The sequence below is a fragment of the Bipolaris zeicola genome, assembly GCF_000523435.1.
Source record: "Bipolaris zeicola 26-R-13 unplaced genomic scaffold scaffold_60, whole genome shotgun sequence".
Classification (NCBI taxonomy): domain Eukaryota; kingdom Fungi; phylum Ascomycota; class Dothideomycetes; order Pleosporales; family Pleosporaceae; genus Bipolaris; species Bipolaris zeicola.
Window position 1 is genome coordinate 37875 of NW_006912109.1, and position 19223 is coordinate 57097.

Sequence of the window (19223 nt, forward strand, 5' to 3'; positions counted from 1 at the left end):
GCGAAGCTATTCTGTGAGGAAGAGCTTAAGCTGAGAGCTATACTACCAGGATTGGTATCTCTAGATCATGAGTTGGGCTTCACTGATGGTCGGTAGCCTGTTCAAATGAAGGTCCCTGCTGTCAAACACAGCCTCACAAATGACAAGTCTCATGTCATTGTCTAGAGCGTCTCTTAATATGGCCGAGCAGTCAAAGCGCAAAATATGACTATGTCAAGTTACATTTGACTGATGAAACTCTACAGGCACGAATATGGTTGGCATTCCCTGTTTTTTCACGACTCTTGCAAAAAGAACTTGTGATCTTGTAGTCAATGTACATAGGTTGTTGTATCACTTTGCTTGCCTATCTACCTTTCCTCAAATAGAATCTCGGAAAGATTACACATCGGCTGTACTATAGGCCGAAAACCACCCCTTCAATTATATATATTTTTCAAACACAGACATCACTTCCTTCCCGTATCTCTATTTTTGATCTTTTGTGCAAACAAGTTATCAAGTACGTCAAGCGCTATGTCTCTGAATGCAAAGACCATTTTCGCCTAATAGCAGTAGCCCGGCCCTAAAAAGAAAAATATGGCCGAGAAAAAAGAGCTGAGCCCACTGGCCCGGTGGAGTCCTATATTTCAGCCCCCTCGACCACGCGACCAAGTTTGGTCGCAAAACAAGGACTTACAAAGAAACTTTGAGCAACCTTCACTACTTTTGTCCTCGGGCATATGCGGCCAGCGGTTGAAACCTTCTTTCTGGCACACATGTAGTCAGCAAAAGTGGAGTGGCCGGCCAAATGCTCAATTAGTGTACATGTACACACAAGGCTCATGATAATGGGGTTTTTAGTCGTCCCTTCTGTTTCAGGATGTTAGTGCGTCGCAATGCCGGGTCCAGCGCTCGGCAGTGGGAGGGGGGGGGGGTGGTGGTGGCTCCACAACTCCACCCCTCCACCCCCCATAGCATAAACGCTCACCGGAACATTAGTTCATACGTAGCCGCAACTTAAGTTTTTTTGCCCGGCAATGGGCAAAATGGTTATTAGGGCAATGATCACATGCATATTACATCTTATGACAACTTGCCGCCACGATCGTAGTTTTAAAAAAAATAACCAGTCTCCCAAAGAAGAAGAGAAAACGGGCAGCGAAAGTCACCGAGCTAGGTAAGCAAAAAGTGATCTGCTTGTCCGTTTACCAGTCTTGGTCACTTTTTGTGGAGGAAGAGATATGCGAGTATCGTTCGATATATCCCTCGTTTTAAACTAAAACTCAACCATCACCACACACACCCCCTTCCCGCTCCATGACATGACTCCAACTGCAAGGGCTGAGATCGGGAAACATTAGTCAAGTAAAAACGGTATGTAGCGAAAAAAAACTATAATGACGTTGTTTTGCCTCATCGGGGGCGGGATGTCAACACTTTGAGCCCCGAAAAAGGACGATAGTAATCCTTGTTCGATTTTCGTCACCCCGGAAAGAGGACGAGACATCATGTATGTGTGTACGCTTTAGCCTCCGGAACCAGGAACAACAACAATACCAATAGTGTTTATTTTGTGCAATCAAAAGAAAAAAAGGGACAGGGAACAGGGGGCCTTTGAAGAAAAAAGTCGTGCCTTGCATCGTTCATCCGGACCGGCCTTGAATTTCTGCACGTTGGGAGCTTACTTGACTTTCCGCCCCCGCCTCCGCGCGCTTCCTCTTGCTACACCGTATGCGCGTGCCATGTGTGTGTGTGTGTGTGTGTGTGTGTGAGAGAGAGAGAGAAAGTGGATTGTAGTTCACACACACACATATACATACATACACCCCTCAATCTGTTGAGACGCCGCCATTTTCTGCACGAAGACCCTGTCTAAGCACACGCTGCCATGATTTCCCACCGAGCGACTGACCGTACAAGCTAAGCGACGCTTCACATGCTGGGAAAGCCATGTACAAACCCGGCTTCGCTACCGCGATCCCCCATTGCCTCTGACTTGCTCTTTGCCCACGTCATCCAGTATCTGTTCTTCTTTTCCCCACATTCCGGTGAAAGTGAGTTTTACTTACTCGTTTGGCCCCGCGACACCTACCTAACGGTGTGTTACATATTTTTTTGGCTTATGGACATGACTTGCGCCAGGGCCCCAATATACCTCTCCAACTGCCGGGTTGGAAGAGAGATGAAAAGCTCACTATGCTGTTACTACTATCAAACATACGCGCATATGCCTCGTACCATTCAGGTACCTCAATCACACCTTGACCCCTCCGCAACCCGCTCCTTTCCATCCCTTCCCAAAAAGCAAAAGTCAAGAAAAGGCAAGAAATCTGACCATACATCATCCTCGGTCGACCAGATCTCTCCATCCACCCGCCCAAGTGCACCACTTACTACCCCTGGCTCACAAATCGCCCAGGAGCCCAATCGGCACAAGCTCCATTCGTCTCTCCCTCACTCACTCACCCTGATGATGCCCAGTGCAAGCGAGGGCCAAAAGGCAAGGGTGCACACAGACAAGGGGGGGCGTGAGAAGTGTGTGTGTGCGCACACCCCCCCTCCTTCCCGCCATCCGCGCATCGGGCGTATTACGTGCTTGCCTAATCCAGAGGCTTGACGGCACCACCTGCATGCCTCACCTCGCATCTCTAAAAAGTCGTCCGTCTGGGGGGGGAGGGGGGCCAAGTAGCCGTTACCGTTATACTAGTGGGGAAAAACAAGAATTGCCTAGCCATCTAAAAGCCGTTAGGTTGGGCAGATGATCAATAACTTTGCATTTTTTTTGCCTTTTTCCTTTCCCGTTCCGTTAGTCTGTTAGATGTATGGGGAATGTGGCTGGTTAGCGATTTTGCCAGACCCCGTTGTTGGCAGAAAAACAGGTACCGGTTGCCTATCGGAGGCGAGGAAGGGAAGGGAAGAGTGGCGAGAGCTGCTAGTGCAAACGGCACAGGGGGTGGGAGGATCAAAGCGCATGGTATGATTATCGGTAGGCAAGTATTGGCGAGTATAAATCAGCACGGGAGGGGGAAGGATAACGAAAAGAGTGTTTGGGCCCGGAGGAATGGTTACGGCATCTGCATCGGAGTCTTTTTTGCTTGCTCATCATTGCGAGTCTTGTCGCCTATCGCCACCGTATCTCATACTCGGAGAAGATGGACACTTGGTTCGAGGGGTTGCGGATCTGTGCTACGTTGATCGCGCTTCTATTCTTGTGATTTTTTTGGAGACAACAAGTTGGAGGCGTCATCGTCGTCGTCGTCGACAGTTACCTTGTTTGGGCCGCCCAAGCCTCACTCTGCCCATTTTCTTGTCTTGTTCGCCTTCCGTCACGGGTAAGCTGCTCCGCCGCATCGTCGTTTGTTAAGACAAGGTTTTTTCCTAAGTGGTTGATAGTGGGTCATTTTGGGAAAGCCGGGTATTGGAGAATGGGTGGAGGCGAGTCGATCCCTTGGGAACAAGGGGGGTCCGAATGGAGGGATTGCGCTTTGCTTTTTGCGGCGCAAGATGGTTGATTGAGTGGATGCGGTCTTCCCCGTAGAGCAAGAAATGAGCGTGCTGGATGTGGAGAAAACAAGAAAATATACCCGTAATAACGGCTTTTCGTTGGCTGATGCGGGGATTAACCTTCTCTCTTTTTTGCTTCTTCGTTCCTCCTGCAACGTTGTTGTCACCATATCTCTTTTCCTTCGGCATATACTCCATATTTCCCTTTGTGTATTTCCTTTTGGCACTATCTCTCCGCACCGCCGCCCCCTGCTTATGTTGATCATCCAACATAGCAAGGCTATTGATTGCCAACAGGGTAAACCCGTTGCCAGTCGCCAAAAAGCAATGACACACACGCGGACCCTAGCCCCCCGGTCCATCGCGCCTTCATCCGAGCTCTTCAATAGTTTCAACGTCGGAGACAGATTCCCTTCCCGCTGATATTGCTCCGGCGCCGCAAACGAAAGGGAAGACCCTGGTTAGCTCTACTGCGCGGTGCGAATAATCGACCATCCCAGTAATCGCGCCTTCATGCCGCCTCGTGCGCGCATCCTGTTCCCCGCTTGCGTGTTCGGCTTCGCGCAACCTACCACACCTCTTATTGTTTTCTCTTGGCCTTTTGTGATTTATCGCACTCTCCTCCAGTTTGGGAGCTTGCCACACGCTTGCTCGGCAGCCGTTTGGCGCAGGAGTAGCGAAGTGGGCGCGGGACAGGTCCCCGAATTGCTAGTCTGGGCGTTATAAGGGCAGGGTTCAGGGTCCGCCTGCAAGCGGTATAGTTTGCGCAGGGTTGCTAGTATTGAAAGTCGCGATCGCGCTTGGGCGGATAACTTGTATATGGCGATGATTGCGATGACGAGGGAGGGATAGCCATGAGGCGTGCGTATGTGATGAATCGTGGCTGGCAGTAAGTAGTAGTAGGTAGTCGCGTTGGAGGTTCGCTTGCGCTAGACGATTCGACGTGTCCGAGCCAATGGGACAAGTGTATGTACATACATGCTCGTGGTACAGTCGATTCCGCAACCCCTTACGTGTGCCTCGTTGCTAGGGCAAAACTGATGTATCCTTGGAATGAACACTCGACAAAGCTGCAGAGAAAAAGGAAGTTGCTAAGTAAATACGTCACGTGCAATCTCTCTCGGAACAGCGAGATTCCTGAGTGTGTGATACATTGACGAGGCAGAATAGCTGCAAATAATACCACTTGTGATGCGCATGTTTAAGCTCTCCCCTACTGCCAACGGACAGAACTTACGTTCCTTGCCGTTCTGGCCCTGACGTGATCATGTTTGTCAGGCCACGATATTGTGGCTGCGGCTACCGCTGTCTCAGATCAACCTCGTCGTGCCATTGTGCACGTCAACATCTGAAACCATACTATGAGACAGGCAGGACCCCAGGTTACTAGACACGACATGACGTGGGTTCGGCTCGGTTGGCGTGAACATGCTGACGCCCGGTGAGCTTGGTTCATCGTCATGTAGCAAGTTGCGATATGTGAGACTTGTGTGTGCGCATGTTTCGACATTTTGAGTAATCTTGAGCCGTGTAACTGCGTTTCTAGACTGAGGATGCATTCGAACGTTCCAGAACCTCTAACAAGATGAGAACATTGGTGTTGGAAGTGGTGTTGTGTGGGTCGTAAACTCTGCAACTGTCTGGAAGGACTGAATATAGTAACGGGGTATTACAGAATTGAAGTTTCGTAAAGAAACATGAGAAAGTATGCTGTGGCACCATGTGCCATACTGAGTGTTGAAGAACAAAAAAACCCTCCCCAATTCATCCAAATGTAGAGTAAAAAGTGCGAAATTTCGCAAAGAAAAGTAAGGATAAATGGTTATAGAAGGAAAGCTAACGCATGATATAGAAAAATCAAAAAAAGGATACTGGTTGTGTAGTACAAAGGAAAGGATTAGGGGAAAGACCAATGAGAACGCGCGCCTTGCAAAATTGCCTGGGTATCTTCCCTTCTCTTGCTCCGTTGTTGACATACCCTCAAACACCTAGTCTGTTGTTGCCAAGTCTGCCTTGCCAGAATTGTGGTGTACGCCGGACGTTTGTCAAATCTTTAGTTGCTGCGCCATCAACTCAAATCCCATCCTCCTCGTAAAGTGTTTCCTAACCTATCCTGTCTTCCCAACGCCGCCGCAATGCTCGACTCGCTTGTAGTATCGCGCGTCGAAAAGATGTACGTACTCCCCGATATGTTCGAAAAGTTTCAGGGTGTGTGAATCGAAGAAGAAAGGCATGCCATGGCCCAAATCGTGGTTACGTCGTAGAAAATATTTTGCCAATTAAAGAAGAATGCATGCATGTCCGAAAGAAGTGTGTCGCAGATGCTGAAGTAAATCACACAGAGGACTTTGTGACCAGCACAAGCCCTGTAACCACCTCCCCCTCCTTCTCCTCGTGTTCCCAACCATTGGATTTCTCACCATGCACGGAGGGCCTCAACTTGACTAGTTAAGCCCCCAAAGCCATGGTCGGCCAGTCAATGGTATCTTGCGTCTGGTTCACTCGGGCCGGTTCCCATTTGCGACGGGGTGTATGTGCGCGGTGGTTGTGGTTGCTGTTGTTGTTGTTGCTGCTGCTGCTGCTGTTGCTGTTGTTGAAGTTGTGAATGTTCGTCCTCTTGTGCCTCTTGTTGAGCAAGCTCCATAGCCTGGAGCTCTTCGGCCTTGTCTCTACACGCGTTTGGCGAGAACCCGCTACCGACCTTTGACGAGACGATGCGCCATCGGTCATTCTCGTACTCTTGCATAGCATTGCGAAGCTTGTCAACCTGTTTTTCCGATTGGGGTTAGCATGCTCGGGCTTGTGTTTGCCACACACGACGTTGTGTGTTTCATGGTTAGGAGTAGGAACTTACCATCTCGGACGTCCAAACCGTCGTCTTTGCTTTGAGCTTGGTGCAGTAGCGAACCTGGAGAGTACCCGAGCTACGGCCAGGAAAGAAGTCTGCGATTTGCTTCCAAGTGAGATTCTTCTTTTCCTTGAGATCGACGAGTAACTGGTCGTCTTCGGGGGTGAACTTAAGTTTGGGGCCGCGGGGTCGTTGTGCAGGTGCCGGCATTCCTTCTTGGCCTACGACGCTAGGAGGGCCATGGTGATGAGATGGTGAGGGAGGTGCGCCCTCCATTGCGTGGTGTCGTTTACTGCGATGAGTGCTTGGTAGATGGTGATGGTGAGTTGGAGGAAGAGTGGAGTGAGGAGCGGGCGGTGGCGGCGGCGGATACTGTTGAATAGAATAACTCTGAGTCGCGTGCTGTAGTGAGACGCTTCCCGTTGCTTGTGCGTACGGGTTGAGCTGTTGCTCTAAGGTTGGGGTAAGATCGTGCGGCAAGTCGTCTGGGTGGCTGCGCTTGCGTCCGGCGGTTTGCTGGGGCGGTGGATAGCCCACATTGTAGGATGATGGAGAGTGTTGCGACATGGATTGATGGCGCAAAAGATGGGTTGGGTGTAGTGAGTGTGTCTCGATGTCCGTGTAAGTAGGGTGGGAGCTGGTGCCGGCATGTTGAAGGGTCTGAGACGGATGTGGCTGCAGGAAGGAGTGATGGTATCCCGGAGGCAATCCGGTATGAGAATGCAGGACATTGGAATGTTCGACGCTTGAAGTCGGAATATGATGCTCTTCCCCAGCGTTGCCTGGTACGCTGTAGTCGAGGAAAGGGCCTCGATAGGGACTCGCCAGTGTTGCTAATCCGCATGGAGACTACCAGAGCAAACTCGCTCTGGCAGGCCGCCGATATGAGACCTGGGCCAGAAAGGACAAAAAAAGGGAGAAGAGAGAGAAAAAAAGAGTGCCTCGTTTGAGTCAAGGATTGTGGTTGCGATGAAATGTGTCGCACGCGTTTGGGTTATCTCCAATATTTCTATATTGACAAATGTTGGAGCAAGAAGAGCTTGGGGGAACGCGCCATCGGACAAAGTGTTATCGCGTGTGTTAAGCTTTGGGGTGGCCGGCTATAGCTTGCAGCCTTGTAGGGGAACAGACGAATAGCAGGTTATTGTTGGGGACGGCTGTGGATTATATGATATTTGTGCCTGAGGGCAGAAGGCATTAACAAGGTCGGGCAGTATGTCCCCTCCAAAAACCCGGTCCGTCTTGTGCGATTGCCACACGGACACAGACTCCAAGCATGTACAGTAATGGGTCCTCTCCACGAGACGCTCTGTTCCTGAGAAGGACCAAATGAGCTTAGTAGGGAAGGCCCAGGAACTGATTCTACGTCAAGCATAATGCGGTGATCAATGACCAGGCCTGCGAGGGGAAGGGGGGGGCCTGGCACACGATCTCGTCGAGTGCAATGCTGCCTGGCTCGTGTGGTGAGTGGCTGCCGTTGCAAAATGAGGTGGGAATGAGGTACTTTGGCCGGCCAGCGGGGGCCAGCGGGGCCCGGGGCGTGCGCGGTCCATGCCATGTCGTTTATTTCTAGAATATCACAAGAAAGATCTCCAGCACCGTTGCAGCGTCTGCACGACGAATCCTGGCGCAGCGTGGTGGCCAGGAGATGTGCATTGAGGATGTTCTGAACCGGCTAGCGACACGGCAGGGGCACAGTGGGCAGTTGCCGAAAGGGGAGCGCCACCACCGAGCAGGTGTATGCCAGATTGATGAGACAGTGTCTACCCAGCAGACACGCAGCCACGACCGCGGGAGGAGCGCTCGGGACCTGCTCGGGGGCGAATGCGTCGAGCGGCCCTGCCAGGGTCATGGTGGTAGTGGTGGTGGTGGAGGTGGGCAACGGTGTGTAATGGCATGTGCATGGTCAAAGCATGTAAGTCTGGATGGTGGTGGATGTGATGGTTGGTCGTGTCCAGGCATCCGGTGCCGGTGCGTCAACTGAGGGTCCCCCCTTCATGCCTGGAAGCACCTTGGCCGAGCGCAGAAACCCGTTGAGCATGACGGAGCTTTGCAAAAACGTGAAGCTTTGATCCAGGCAGGATGGGCTTGTCTCTGTCGGCACTCACGCTGCCGTAGCACCCGCCTGTAAGCAGTGGGACCGAGCCATGGCCAGGGCCCTTTGGTCATGGTTCTCTAACGCATAGGCATGGACAGCCTCAGATTGGCTCATGCGTAAGCCGTTTCAAGGTATACACTGAGACCCTGTCCTATATGCGCTTCGTCACCCCCCCGTGAGATGGGACTGGTACACTGCAAATGGTACCAGCCACAAGAATACCCCGACGCCCGCGCCAGATGACGCATTTCGGGCACGCTGCCGAGAGCCAGCAGGCGTGCGGAAGTTGCCAACGGCCAGTAGCAAAGCGAGCCGGCGCTGCGTGACCGGTGACAGTTTTTTCGCGTTGTTTCTTGTGCTGCTTTCATGTGCCGAGTGCTAGTCCTTAGTATACCTGAGACAGTAGCTGGCGAGGTTGGGGGGGGGGGGGGGGTTGGGGGGTTGGGGGGGGGGGGAGGGATTGGGTGGTTGGGAGCATGGCGGCAGCAGCAGCGAGACGTTGTGGGGGAGAAGGTGAGTCGACGTCGGCTGCGATTGATTCGGACCTGGGCGCGCTAGTATCGGGAACGACAGCGACAGCAGCAGCGACATGGAAAGTACAACGCGGTCTTGGCGCTGCTCGCTCGCTACTCAGGCCGGCCGCGATCTGCCCGCCCCGAGTCCCCTCGCATACACACATCTCATCTCTCGACCGCATGCATGAGATGAAGGGCGGATGGCGCTGACGGCGCATCGTGGGCCCCCCAAAGGGTTGCGCGCCTGACGGCTATGCCCTTGCCCGGAAGACAACACTCCTCCTCACGCTGCTCACGCTCCTGCTCCCTTGCATTCGCCTCTCACATCCACCCTTCATGCACGTGATGGGCCTGCCACAGCCTGCACTCTACAAACCCACCCCACCCCTGGCCACGCCTGGGACCTCCCTGCTCCCTGCCTATGCAGCCCTCGCTATGACCTCACTGTTGACATTCAGGCCTAGCAAATGGCCTGCCAATCGTCAAGTACTCGACCAGCGGCGCATTATCCATTTAGGCTGTTGCGGGCCTTTGTGAACTATAGGCTCGACGGGACGCACCATGTAACCCACTTCACCCTCGCCCTCGCCCTCGTTCAGCACTCTTTCCCCCATCCGCGACCCTCATGTCATCCAGCCTGTCTCGTGAGCGGAGCGCGTGCAGGGCATCGACTGCGAGTTGCGGCACATGGTGGGCGACTGAGTTGAACCCCCAGTCGCTCACTCATACCGGCGGGCCTCTGCCCACCTGCAGCTGCTGTAGTTCCTAAAAGGAAACAAAAAAGGACAAGCGAAAGAGAGGCAAAAGAGAACTAGGACATCTTCCCATTCCCAAGCGCCTTGGGGGGTGCAACCATTTGCACACCCACTGAACTGGCTCGGTAGTGTAGCCGGAGCCTTTGTCTGGTAACGGCCACCCGTTACACGTGGCTATTTGCAACATAGATTGTCAACACGACCGTTGATTGCACGAGCAATTGGACCATTTTTTTTTGTTGAAGGCGCAGCTGGCTATTTGTGGCACACCTAGAGGCGGGCGGGCTGCCGTGTGTGTACTGTACTATGAGTATGGCGTGTGTACCAACAACGGCATAAGAGCACGCTGATCGGCATGCGGCAACTTGCAGGAATCAGGCAAAAGGATTCAAAGTGTGGCGAGGTGTTGAAACATTTGGTTGAACTGCTGCAGGTTTGCAAAACCAGCGATACGTTGACATGAAACAAAAACATAATCAGGACGGGCCAATGAGCAGTGCAGTGATGACCTCTTTTTGCAAAGCCCTTTCCCCACGTTTGACACGCCATATTGCCATGGGTAGACCATTCATACGTAAGGATAGCCGATACTAAGTCCGGGATAGGGACAACCCCCCTCGCAAGCCCTTTGCCGAGCCCTCTTCCGAAAGAAGAGCCAGAGGAACCAAAAAAAACTCCCCCCAAAATAAACCTGGCCACGTTGTCCCGAAAAACACTCAAGCATTGTGTAAATCATCAAAGACGAAGGAATCCTCGAGTACGCCACTGGCCAGGAAACAGAGTGCAGAAACACCAAGCAGGACGGACGAATGGCTACCTCGGTTGTGTGCAGACCGAGCTAGATTGAGAGGAGAAGAACGCTGGTAGTATCGTCATGAACCTGGCGCATCGTACGAGCAAGCGGGAACATGCAGACGGATGGTGGGCATGGGTCCCTCAATACTTGCCACCAAAGTTCTCTTTTGCGTATTGCTCGCATGCCTGGTGTCCGTGTTAGCAGCAGAGTCGATGCTTGTCTTGTCCACGGGGACGCGAAACAGGCCGCAACGTACTTTTGCAGGTTTGCCGACCTTCTGCCCAATGACTTTCCACTTGTTGGCATCGTACTCCTTGATGGCGGCAAGCAGCGCGGCGCTCTTCTTACTCATCAGCATACACGCACGACAATGTCAGCGGGTGCACAACTCACTTCATCCTCTGCGAACTCTGCGTAGTGCATGTCCTGGAAAGTCAGCAAAGGGGCAACACGACGGTCGGGGACTGGCGATGTTTCCTACCTTGTACCAATGCTTCTTCACACTTCCTTCGGTTCGCTGCGGAAACGTCTATAAGGCACACGATCAGTTACTTGGTACGTTCTGGCAGGCGCTATGTGTTTGGGGTGAAGAGCTAAAAGGGAAGCAGCGACTGCGACATGGGCGCACCTTTGCAATCTCACTCCAGCTGTTGCCCGCATCTCGCATTTGCTTGAGTCGCAATTCTTCGGCTGGGGTCCATGGTGTGTTGGTACGACTCTTTTTGGCCTTTGGTTCCTGGACAGCGTCTGGTTGAGGGGGCGGGGGTAATGCTGCACTGGTTGCGTGGGCTTCTACGCTGCTCTCTGTCGCACCGGCCATGGGCTCGTGCGAGTGTCCGAGTGTGACCGACTTGCGCTTCCGGCTGGTGGGAGAAGGAAGTGGCTGCTGAGGGCCGAGATGGGTGTCTTGAGCCGGGGCAGTCAACGAGGCAGCCGGGTGTAGAGTGGGCAGGTCGGCAGGTGCAGCAGGACGAGCCGTCGGGGGTGGGTTGGAGGTCATTGGCGATGGCTTCAAGCTGCGCTTGGTGGAGGGCGGGGAGCTGTCGGGAGCCACGACGTCAGCATGCGCGGCAAAAAAAGAGCAAACGTCAAAGCAAGAATGCAATGGCAAAAAAGGTCTTGCGGCCGGGGCCAGGGCAGGGCAAAGGCAGCTGGAGAGACTCACGACATGGCGGCAGACGGGAAGTGACGAAACTCGACGAGGATAAGAGGTTAGCCAGGCTCGAGGGAGGGGTGCGACACGAGACAGCTTCACTGGAGAGCGCGAGGAGAGGCTATGTCGAGCAGTGTCATGCCGGTATATTACAGCTTGGAGAACTGCCTTCAAAGAGTACGACGGCCAGAGTAAAGGCAGCAAAGCATCATGATATCCAAGTAGGGCGGTCGGCTGCAGGAGCGAGCGCTGATCAAGTACAAGGAATACAAAGGAGGTCAGGTTGGCAGGAGGCTGGCGAATGAGAGGGGGGCAGTGGCAGCATGGTGGAGGACGAGACAGAGGCAGTGAGGTTGAGTGGGCAGATGCTAGCGGGGGTTGGCGGCGGCGCTGGGGGGGCAGGTGGGTAGGGGGTACATGTGAGTAGGTGAAGTCATGGTGGAGGACAAAGTACAGATACGCGGGGACGCGGTGCAGACAAGAAGCGGGGTAGCCGGCTCTAGGGGCCAGGCTTAGATGAACAGGTGGCTGGCGATTGAATGTTACCGCGACAGCAGGATGGATGGATGCTGCGAGGGGCGGGGGAGAGAGGGAGAGAGGGAGAGTGAGGGCAGCGCGTGACAGGCGAGGTGCATGCATCGTCGACTTGATAGTACTAATGGGTGCAGCAGCAGCAGCATGGTGTTGCCGGCATGGCGTCTTGCGGGCTGTGAGTGAGTGAGTGAGTGTGAGTGAGTGAATGGGGAGCGATGGGTGAGTATGTGTGAGTAGCAGCAGCAGTAGTAGTAGTGGGTGGGATGTACACGGTGGGGCAGACGAGGCAGGAGAGAGAAAGCAGAGCGAGTGCATGTCGTGTGTGAAGCAGAGTCATGGCCTGGCGGGTGGGAGGTGACGCGCAGGCCGTGGTCGCATGCAAGCGAGTGGTGGTTGGCGATGATCACGACTAACGACTAACGACTACGACGACTACGACGACTACGACGACTACGACTACGACGTTGGGCACAGGGAAGCGCGGTAGACAAAAGTCGCTGGCCAGAAGCGGGGCAGGCTTGGGGTAGTAGCGTGCATGGGCCGGGCCCTCATCGGTAATCAACACCATGGCCGCTCCTTGCCCATGGGCCCCAACCAGCCAGCCAGCCAGCCAGCGTCACACAGAACCGAACATTGTCGCCTGTTGTTATCCTGCTGCTGCTGCTGTTGTTGTCGTCGTTGTCGTCGTTGTCGTTGTCGCCAATGCATACAAGGCCCCCCTCCCCTCCCCTCCCCACTGGACATGTAATGTACAGTACTGTATGTCCATGATGCCTACATACATGTAAGTAAGGTATACGCTTGTACTTACATACCAGTAGTACGTACACACATGGGCGCACTCACACACACACACACACACATATTGCGCTGTGTGAGCACCCACCCACCCACTTTACTTACCTACCCCACCCCAGTCTTGTCCGCACTGGCACTGCCATCGGACAATTCTCACATCCTCACCAAACAGCGACACCTCGCGCACATGAACAAGCATACTGTTAGTGGGCAATGCGGGGGAATTAAAGGCTGCCTCAAACATGCTGTCGCTGCCATCAGGCCATCAATCGTTCTCTCCACGCCTCGCCTCCGCTGGTCTGCATGCCAGCCAAGCGTCAGCTCCAGCCGCCCTGACGCAGCGCCAGTATCACCACAAGCCACAGGTGTTTGAGAGAACCGCTCAGGCTCGACCCCCGCCACTGACCGCCAGTCGCCAGTCGCACGCCGCCGACCCATGGCTGCTGTCGCTGCCACCGCTGCCAAGTGCTTCCGCCTGAAATGCCTGCCTGATCTGTTGATGCTCACAGCGGAATCCCCTCGACCCGAACTTGCTCTCGTTTCGCTCGTCTCACACGGCGTCGTCATCACCGCTTGTCCATGTTGCGTCTGCGCCCCCCAATCTCCCACGCATCCCCTCAAAAAAAAACTTATTCGCGACCTGCTGTCCGACTACTGCAATTGATGGAGCAGGCCAAGAAGGCTCGTATCATTACCACCAAACCTCGCCGATCCTCCATAGCCCATGTTTCCCCTCGACGCCATTGGCGAAGCCGCCCGGGGCACAGTCCCCTACACACCCTGTCACTGCGTCTTCTAGGTTAGCCCCCGCCGTCACGACGCTCTGGGCGCTGCTTGTTTCCCTGCGGGCCAAACAACGTCAAACCATTGCCTCCTTCAAAACTGCATCAAGTCCGACGCGCGCGGTTTTGAAACTCGCCCCGTGAACACGGATGAGGCTCACTCCCTTATGCGCCCCACTCGCCTACCCAAGGGCCCCAGGCATCAACATTGAATGCGACCACAAGTCCGTTCCCCTTCCGGCTTAACATGTCTCGTGTCAAGGTTCTTCCAAACATTCTGGCTACGAACGCCCGTCATGCCCCATACCGCCGATCAAGATTCGAGTAGCAGAAGCGACGGTTTGAAAACGTTGCCAATGTCAGAGACTGCCACTCCTCTTCAGCCTGGTCTGCCTCCTCCAAGACAAGCCCGTTTCCTGTCCTGTGTCCAAACTCTATAATTACTCCGCTGCCCCAAGTTTCGAGGCCTCAACCGCATCTGTTCAATCGGCAATCAGTCTTTTGTTTTCTTAGCAGCCTTGTAATACTCTCTTTTACATCCCCACTGGTTTGGGCTGCCCTACATTCACTTAATCAACATTGCTGTGCAATCTACTTGTCCTTACCGCATAATACCTTCTTTTTCAGAGCTAGACTCGATCAACCGCGAACAGACTTCTTTATTCAAAACAAGACGACTCGGCACGACTTTTGCAAAAGCACAATCATCTTGCCAACTCAGCTACTACTACACGCTTCAACTATCAACCATGCTTCACCACCAGCCCCAGATTCTCTCTCCTCTCCCAGAGATGAACTCGCAGTCCCCTACCGATTCTTCCAGCCTTCGTGCTCGCAAGATGTCGGCCGGTGGAAATAGGTCCTGGTCCGAAGAAGAGGTGAGTTTCTTGTTCATGCCTATCAAATTTCCCCCGTTTCTAACATCAGACAGGAAAACTACCTCCTCCAGACCCGTATGCAAAAGATGCCTTACAAGCACATTGCAGCACACCTCAAGAAGACTGAGCTCGCCTGCCGCCTCCACTACCACCAGCTCTCTCACGGTAGCCACCGCCGCAAGCGCAACAACTCTGTCTCCTCGACCACCTCGTGCAGCTCTACCGGAACTTCTGCTGCCTATGGCATGGTCGCCGAACAGGATGCCTACTCGCAGTCGTCTCGTCACAGCTCTCCTATGAGCTACACGGGCAGCCCTCATGTCCGTGCTGGCTCGGTATCCAACTCTCCCGGCCGCTCGCAGCACAAGATTCTCCTCCCCAAGCCTCGCACTCTTACCCCCTGTGGTTCGCCTGAGCCATACAATGGTCTCCGCATTAACACCGAGGTTGCTCACCAGCCAAAGGTTGTCGATACCGATCGCCTTCGCTCCATCTACGAGGCTCGCCGCCAGCAATTCTGGGCCACTGTTGCTGCTGACTACGGTGCGGATGTCTCCCCTGCCCAGCTCGAGGAGATCTGGCGCAGCGGCTCCAACGCCGTTCGCCCTCCTACACCCGATGCCTCGCCTGACGGTACCATCATGCACAACCCCGTCTTCAAGCCTGCTCCTTTCCAGTCCTATGCTTCCCCTGCCCAGAGCGAGCCAGCCAAGCACTACAGCCCCATGAGCCAAAACAACGCTAGCGCTATCTCTGTCCCGGAGCGCATGCCATATGTCCTCCCCATGCCAGTCCCCTCTTCTGGTCGCCCAAGGTCTTGGAGCTCTGCCCCAAGGGATAACATGCCCATTGCTAGCCTGCTCAACGACGACAGGAACTAGATTGGTTTACTGCCTTTACGTTTCCTGTACACGATAAAAACACATGTTTGGCATTTAGGCACATTGGGAATATGCATATTATGGGTTAGCATGGCTTTCAATTCTTTACTTTCATTAATTCTTCATTCAATCAATGCGTTTTTTTTTTCTTCCTCTACGACTCAGTTGAACTTGGCATGGCATGGTATATGCGATCTTCTGATATGACACTGCACGCGTTTCGCTTTGGTCTGGCTGGGGCGGAGCTTCTTCCATTCACGTCTCTGGAATTTGTCACCGTTTTCCACTTTTCCTCGTCTTTTATTGCAAGGGTAGCTTATTGGCTACTGGATAGAGCGGGTGTTCTGGCGTTGCAACTGTCTCGTCTTTTTTACAATTGTGGATATAGCGTCAGATAGCTATGTAGGGTCCAGACATGTGGCGCAAACCCTAGGTCTAGAACACATGTTTCCATATGAACGCCTTCTCCACTTGCTGTGAACCTGTGGCGCTAAAACCACATTGTCTTGATTGTGAGTGTAGGAGATATATTATCATCTAGCATTGTTTGCGATATTGGACTGTAGTCACCCTGATAATTTCGCTTAAGCCCCATACCTTGTTATTTCGAGGGCGTTAAGCGAGAATGTTGTAACAGGTGTTCGGGACTACTACTAGTACTAGCGCTTGACATTTTGCCAGCCGCCATGCTCGACATTGCGGATTTGTGAACCTGTCATTAATCCTTTGGGTGCAGTTTTGAAGTTGCAAGTGGGTAAGACTTATAGTAGGTTGTGATATTATCGGCGCTTGCTTGCATCGCAAAATTACTTGTTCGCATTCGCGTTCAACAAAATGCACGTGTCGTGCATAACCCCATGTTGCACAAAACCAAAGGTGGGGTAAATCGCCAAACCGCAATGGGAAACAGACATGCTTGTTATTGCGCAAAGTTCCTACTACTACGCATCTGTCATCGCCCAGCTTCTTGTCTCTTTTCCATCTCCGTCAGCGGTTGCGATGCATCCTCGGCGGCTACGTATCCCATCTCTTAGCTCTTTCCCAAACAAGTATTGTCAAGTAAACAATCAAGAACAATCAAAAAGAAAATCCCAATCACCGGGAACGCGGTAGGTTGGCCGTGCACACGTGCCTTATCCCCCGTACCGTTCCTCCGCATTTCCGTATCTTGATATTTCTTTACTTTTGCCTCTATCTGTTTCATTGAAAGCAATCACACTGCAAACAATTTAATCTCCGAAAAAGTACAGGACATGTCTATCAAACATCAAAACAACTAATGCCCCTCCCGTCCTGCAGGAGTCAACAACGGCCCTAGTTTCTTTTCCGGCTCTCGCCTTTCCTTCCCCCAGGCTATTCCCCGCGTACCGGGGCATTCACTTAGGTGCAGATGTTTTCATTTCCTGAGTTCCGCAGTGCATGGGGCGCAAGCACACCAGCCACCGAAAAGGGCAAGAACAACCAAAATAAAGTTCAAACAAACAAACGGCAGCCACAACGACATGGCCGGTTCATCTCGGCACTCCGTTGCACTTGCTCCCCCACCTTCCTCCTCACAAACCCCTCTTGCCTCTGCTTTCCTCCTTTCCTCCTCAACCGCAAAACACCATCACTGTTCAACCCCATTCTTCTCGCCCACCCACTCGCTTCACTGAAACCCTCCGCTTCTCGTACTCTGCTGGCGCTACTGCAACTGTTTGCGCGCGCGCGTGTCGGGCGAAAAGAATCAGATAGCGCCGAACGCACCGTTTGGCTCAAAATGTTTCAAGTACAATGAGATGGGGGTCCACGCCCCGCACAACTTGTTCCAAACGATGCCAAACACAAATTGCTTCGCATCCATGTATCCGCCTCTACCCTCCCCGCAATCCCGCAACGGCTATCGCCAATGTAGCTTGGGGACTCGTGAGGGCTTAATTTGCTGGGCTGACGATGGTCGGGTTTCTTCGCCTGTCTTCCCGCAGTACCGTGTGGGGGTTTCTTGACATACTGTTTGATACACGCTATGTTCCTGACTTACAACGGGTACTATGCGATACTGCACAGCGGCATCGCATCCTTCCCTCATCTACACACATCCACTGCATACGAACAAAGTGGAGAAACCTATCAAAATAGCGACACCAAAACAATCCTTCGTCGCGCGCGAGCCAAGTATACAAAATGGCCATGAAACATTTACCACCGCACCAGTTCCTCCTCGCCCCGCCTTTACTCGCGCACAAAAACAATCGCCACCGGAATACGAGTTTATAGTAAACATGGTATTCTGCCTTCCTATTCAAACTTCCAGAACAATACTTACTGAGATTCACCGTACCCTTCAGCCTCAGGGTCAACAACCCACACATCCATAAACGGCCTTTCCGTCCTCTTTCCATCCACATCTCTCGGCACGCACTACGCCATTCCCCGCATTTCCCGCAGACGCGAGACGGAATTCACCGTTATGGGAAGGCGGGTACTCACTAAAGCCCAATAAATCACCAAAAAAATCTCGAAAAATCGTACGATTTTTGTGCCGTCGACTATGTACTTACCATGTCCCCTTGCGGGAAGGGGGGATTTGTGAACCGTTTCAGGTAATTAGGCATGCTGATCGCTCGGTATGGACAGAGGCAGTGCCGTGCCCTAATCGATTACTATAACCCGCTAACGTCAGGTTACCCTACTTCTTCTATCGTTGCGCCAGCGATAGATTGCTACGTCAAGGTAGTATTCTGGATTTTTTGGGGCGTCGTGCTTGTCCTCGGTTGCCCTGCTCCTGGTACTTCCGGTGAGCAAAAAAGAGAAGCGGAAGAGGAGGGTCCACACAGATTGGGAAAATGTGGAAGAGGAGGTTTTCTCGGTGGATTATTTGCTTCCTCGCTGCATTCGATCATTCCGTCTTGGATTTGGAATTTTCCACATGCTGCGCATTCGATGAGAAGGAATCAAGGGTCCGCAAGATTGGGTATACGATCGCATTTCATGCGTCTATCTGTCTTTCTCGTATCGACCATCTAGAAGGCTGCCTCCTTTTCCATGGCCCATGGCGTCAGCGTGGGTGGTATGCGTGGTGTGTTTCCATTCTAGAAGGAGGCATGGTGTTCTTTTCGACCAAACACACTGACGCCTCCCCGGCACCCCCCTGTCCAAAAAAAAAAGCCACCTCATTTTCGGCTTACCGAACCATCGTGCACATCTCCCGTCCGCTGCTCTCTCACCCCCGATGTCATTGCCCAACGCACATCCCCAAACGCCACAGGCTGGTCCCCCCCCTTCCAAAATCTGACTCGCTGATACGGCGGATTACCTACGGGAAAGCCAATTTCCCAGGCCCATCAATGTGGCTGTCACTTGTTCCCTGTAACCAGGACACCGTTTCCATCGAACTCCGATCCTCCTTGATCCCCCTTGATCCTCCCACTCCAACGAGTCAATTCCCATGTCCCTTGCGCCCCGGCGCATCTACCAAGTCTGGATGCGGATCTGCACTCCGGCAGTCCTTGCGTCTTTGTCGGGTCCCTTTGGTGTCGCCCGCCCTGCGACTCGACGTGTCGGGCGTCCATGTGGAGATTCAGGGTCTGAGCGCTTTAAGCGGCGTTTATGCGAACTGGGGTTGGAAGGACATCAAGTGGAGACGGGGACACGCTTGTTTTTTTGCTTTTCTTTTGCACGGGCTACAAGGCGCATAAATGTTCGTTGCTAACTACGTAC

The 19223-nt window shown here is 53.1% G+C and overlaps 9 protein-coding genes across 9 annotated transcripts; 3 read left to right on the forward strand and 6 right to left on the reverse strand.

Moving 5' to 3' along the window:
* Positions 1-3360: 3360 nt before the first annotated feature.
* On the reverse strand, positions 3361-3981 carry COCCADRAFT_36161 (uncharacterized protein; the record flags this gene model as incomplete). Its single annotated transcript, XM_007713392.1, has 2 exons — positions 3361-3831; positions 3931-3981. 2 exons carry the CDS (start codon positions 3979-3981, stop codon positions 3361-3363), a joined length of 522 nt encoding a protein of 173 aa, XP_007711582.1.
* A 1082-nt stretch (positions 3982-5063) lies between these two features.
* On the reverse strand, positions 5064-5474 carry COCCADRAFT_94359 (uncharacterized protein; the record flags this gene model as incomplete). Its single annotated transcript, XM_007713393.1, has 1 exon — positions 5064-5474. A coding segment is annotated over one exon (411 nt), but the record flags the coding sequence as incomplete, so codon positions are not given.
* Positions 5475-5962: 488 nt separating this feature from the next.
* Positions 5963-6901, reverse strand: COCCADRAFT_36163 (uncharacterized protein; the record flags this gene model as incomplete). The annotated part of the gene is made up of 2 exons (XM_007713394.1): positions 5963-6253; positions 6341-6901. 2 exons carry the CDS (start codon positions 6899-6901, stop codon positions 5963-5965), a joined length of 852 nt encoding a protein of 283 aa, XP_007711584.1.
* A 574-nt stretch (positions 6902-7475) lies between these two features.
* On the reverse strand, positions 7476-7892 carry COCCADRAFT_94340 (uncharacterized protein; the record flags this gene model as incomplete). Its single annotated transcript, XM_007713395.1, has 1 exon — positions 7476-7892. The coding sequence occupies one exon, from the start codon at positions 7890-7892 to the stop codon at positions 7476-7478; it is 417 nt and encodes a 138-aa protein (XP_007711585.1).
* Positions 7893-8329: 437 nt separating this feature from the next.
* Positions 8330-8503, reverse strand: COCCADRAFT_94315 (uncharacterized protein; the record flags this gene model as incomplete). Its single annotated transcript, XM_007713396.1, has 1 exon — positions 8330-8503. One exon carries the CDS (start codon positions 8501-8503, stop codon positions 8330-8332), a length of 174 nt encoding a protein of 57 aa, XP_007711586.1.
* Positions 8504-10638: 2135 nt separating this feature from the next.
* COCCADRAFT_36164 (uncharacterized protein) lies at positions 10639-11668 on the reverse strand (the record flags this gene model as incomplete). The annotated part of the gene is made up of 6 exons (XM_007713397.1): positions 10639-10683; positions 10755-10838; positions 10892-10924; positions 10980-11027; positions 11127-11538; positions 11664-11668. The coding sequence occupies 6 exons, from the start codon at positions 11666-11668 to the stop codon at positions 10639-10641; spliced, it is 627 nt and encodes a 208-aa protein (XP_007711587.1).
* A 1083-nt stretch (positions 11669-12751) lies between these two features.
* Positions 12752-13909, forward strand: COCCADRAFT_36165 (uncharacterized protein; the record flags this gene model as incomplete). The annotated part of the gene is made up of 3 exons (XM_007713398.1): positions 12752-12944; positions 13370-13564; positions 13656-13909. 3 exons carry the CDS (start codon positions 12752-12754, stop codon positions 13907-13909), a joined length of 642 nt encoding a protein of 213 aa, XP_007711588.1.
* Positions 13910-14514: 605 nt separating this feature from the next.
* Positions 14515-15524, forward strand: COCCADRAFT_25695 (uncharacterized protein; the record flags this gene model as incomplete). Its single annotated transcript, XM_007713380.1, has 2 exons — positions 14515-14643; positions 14715-15524. The coding sequence occupies 2 exons, from the start codon at positions 14515-14517 to the stop codon at positions 15522-15524; spliced, it is 939 nt and encodes a 312-aa protein (XP_007711570.1).
* Positions 15525-18607: 3083 nt separating this feature from the next.
* Positions 18608-19094, forward strand: COCCADRAFT_94323 (uncharacterized protein; the record flags this gene model as incomplete). The annotated part of the gene is made up of 2 exons (XM_007713399.1): positions 18608-18713; positions 18943-19094. 2 exons carry the CDS (start codon positions 18608-18610, stop codon positions 19092-19094), a joined length of 258 nt encoding a protein of 85 aa, XP_007711589.1.
* Positions 19095-19223: the final 129 nt, after the last annotated feature.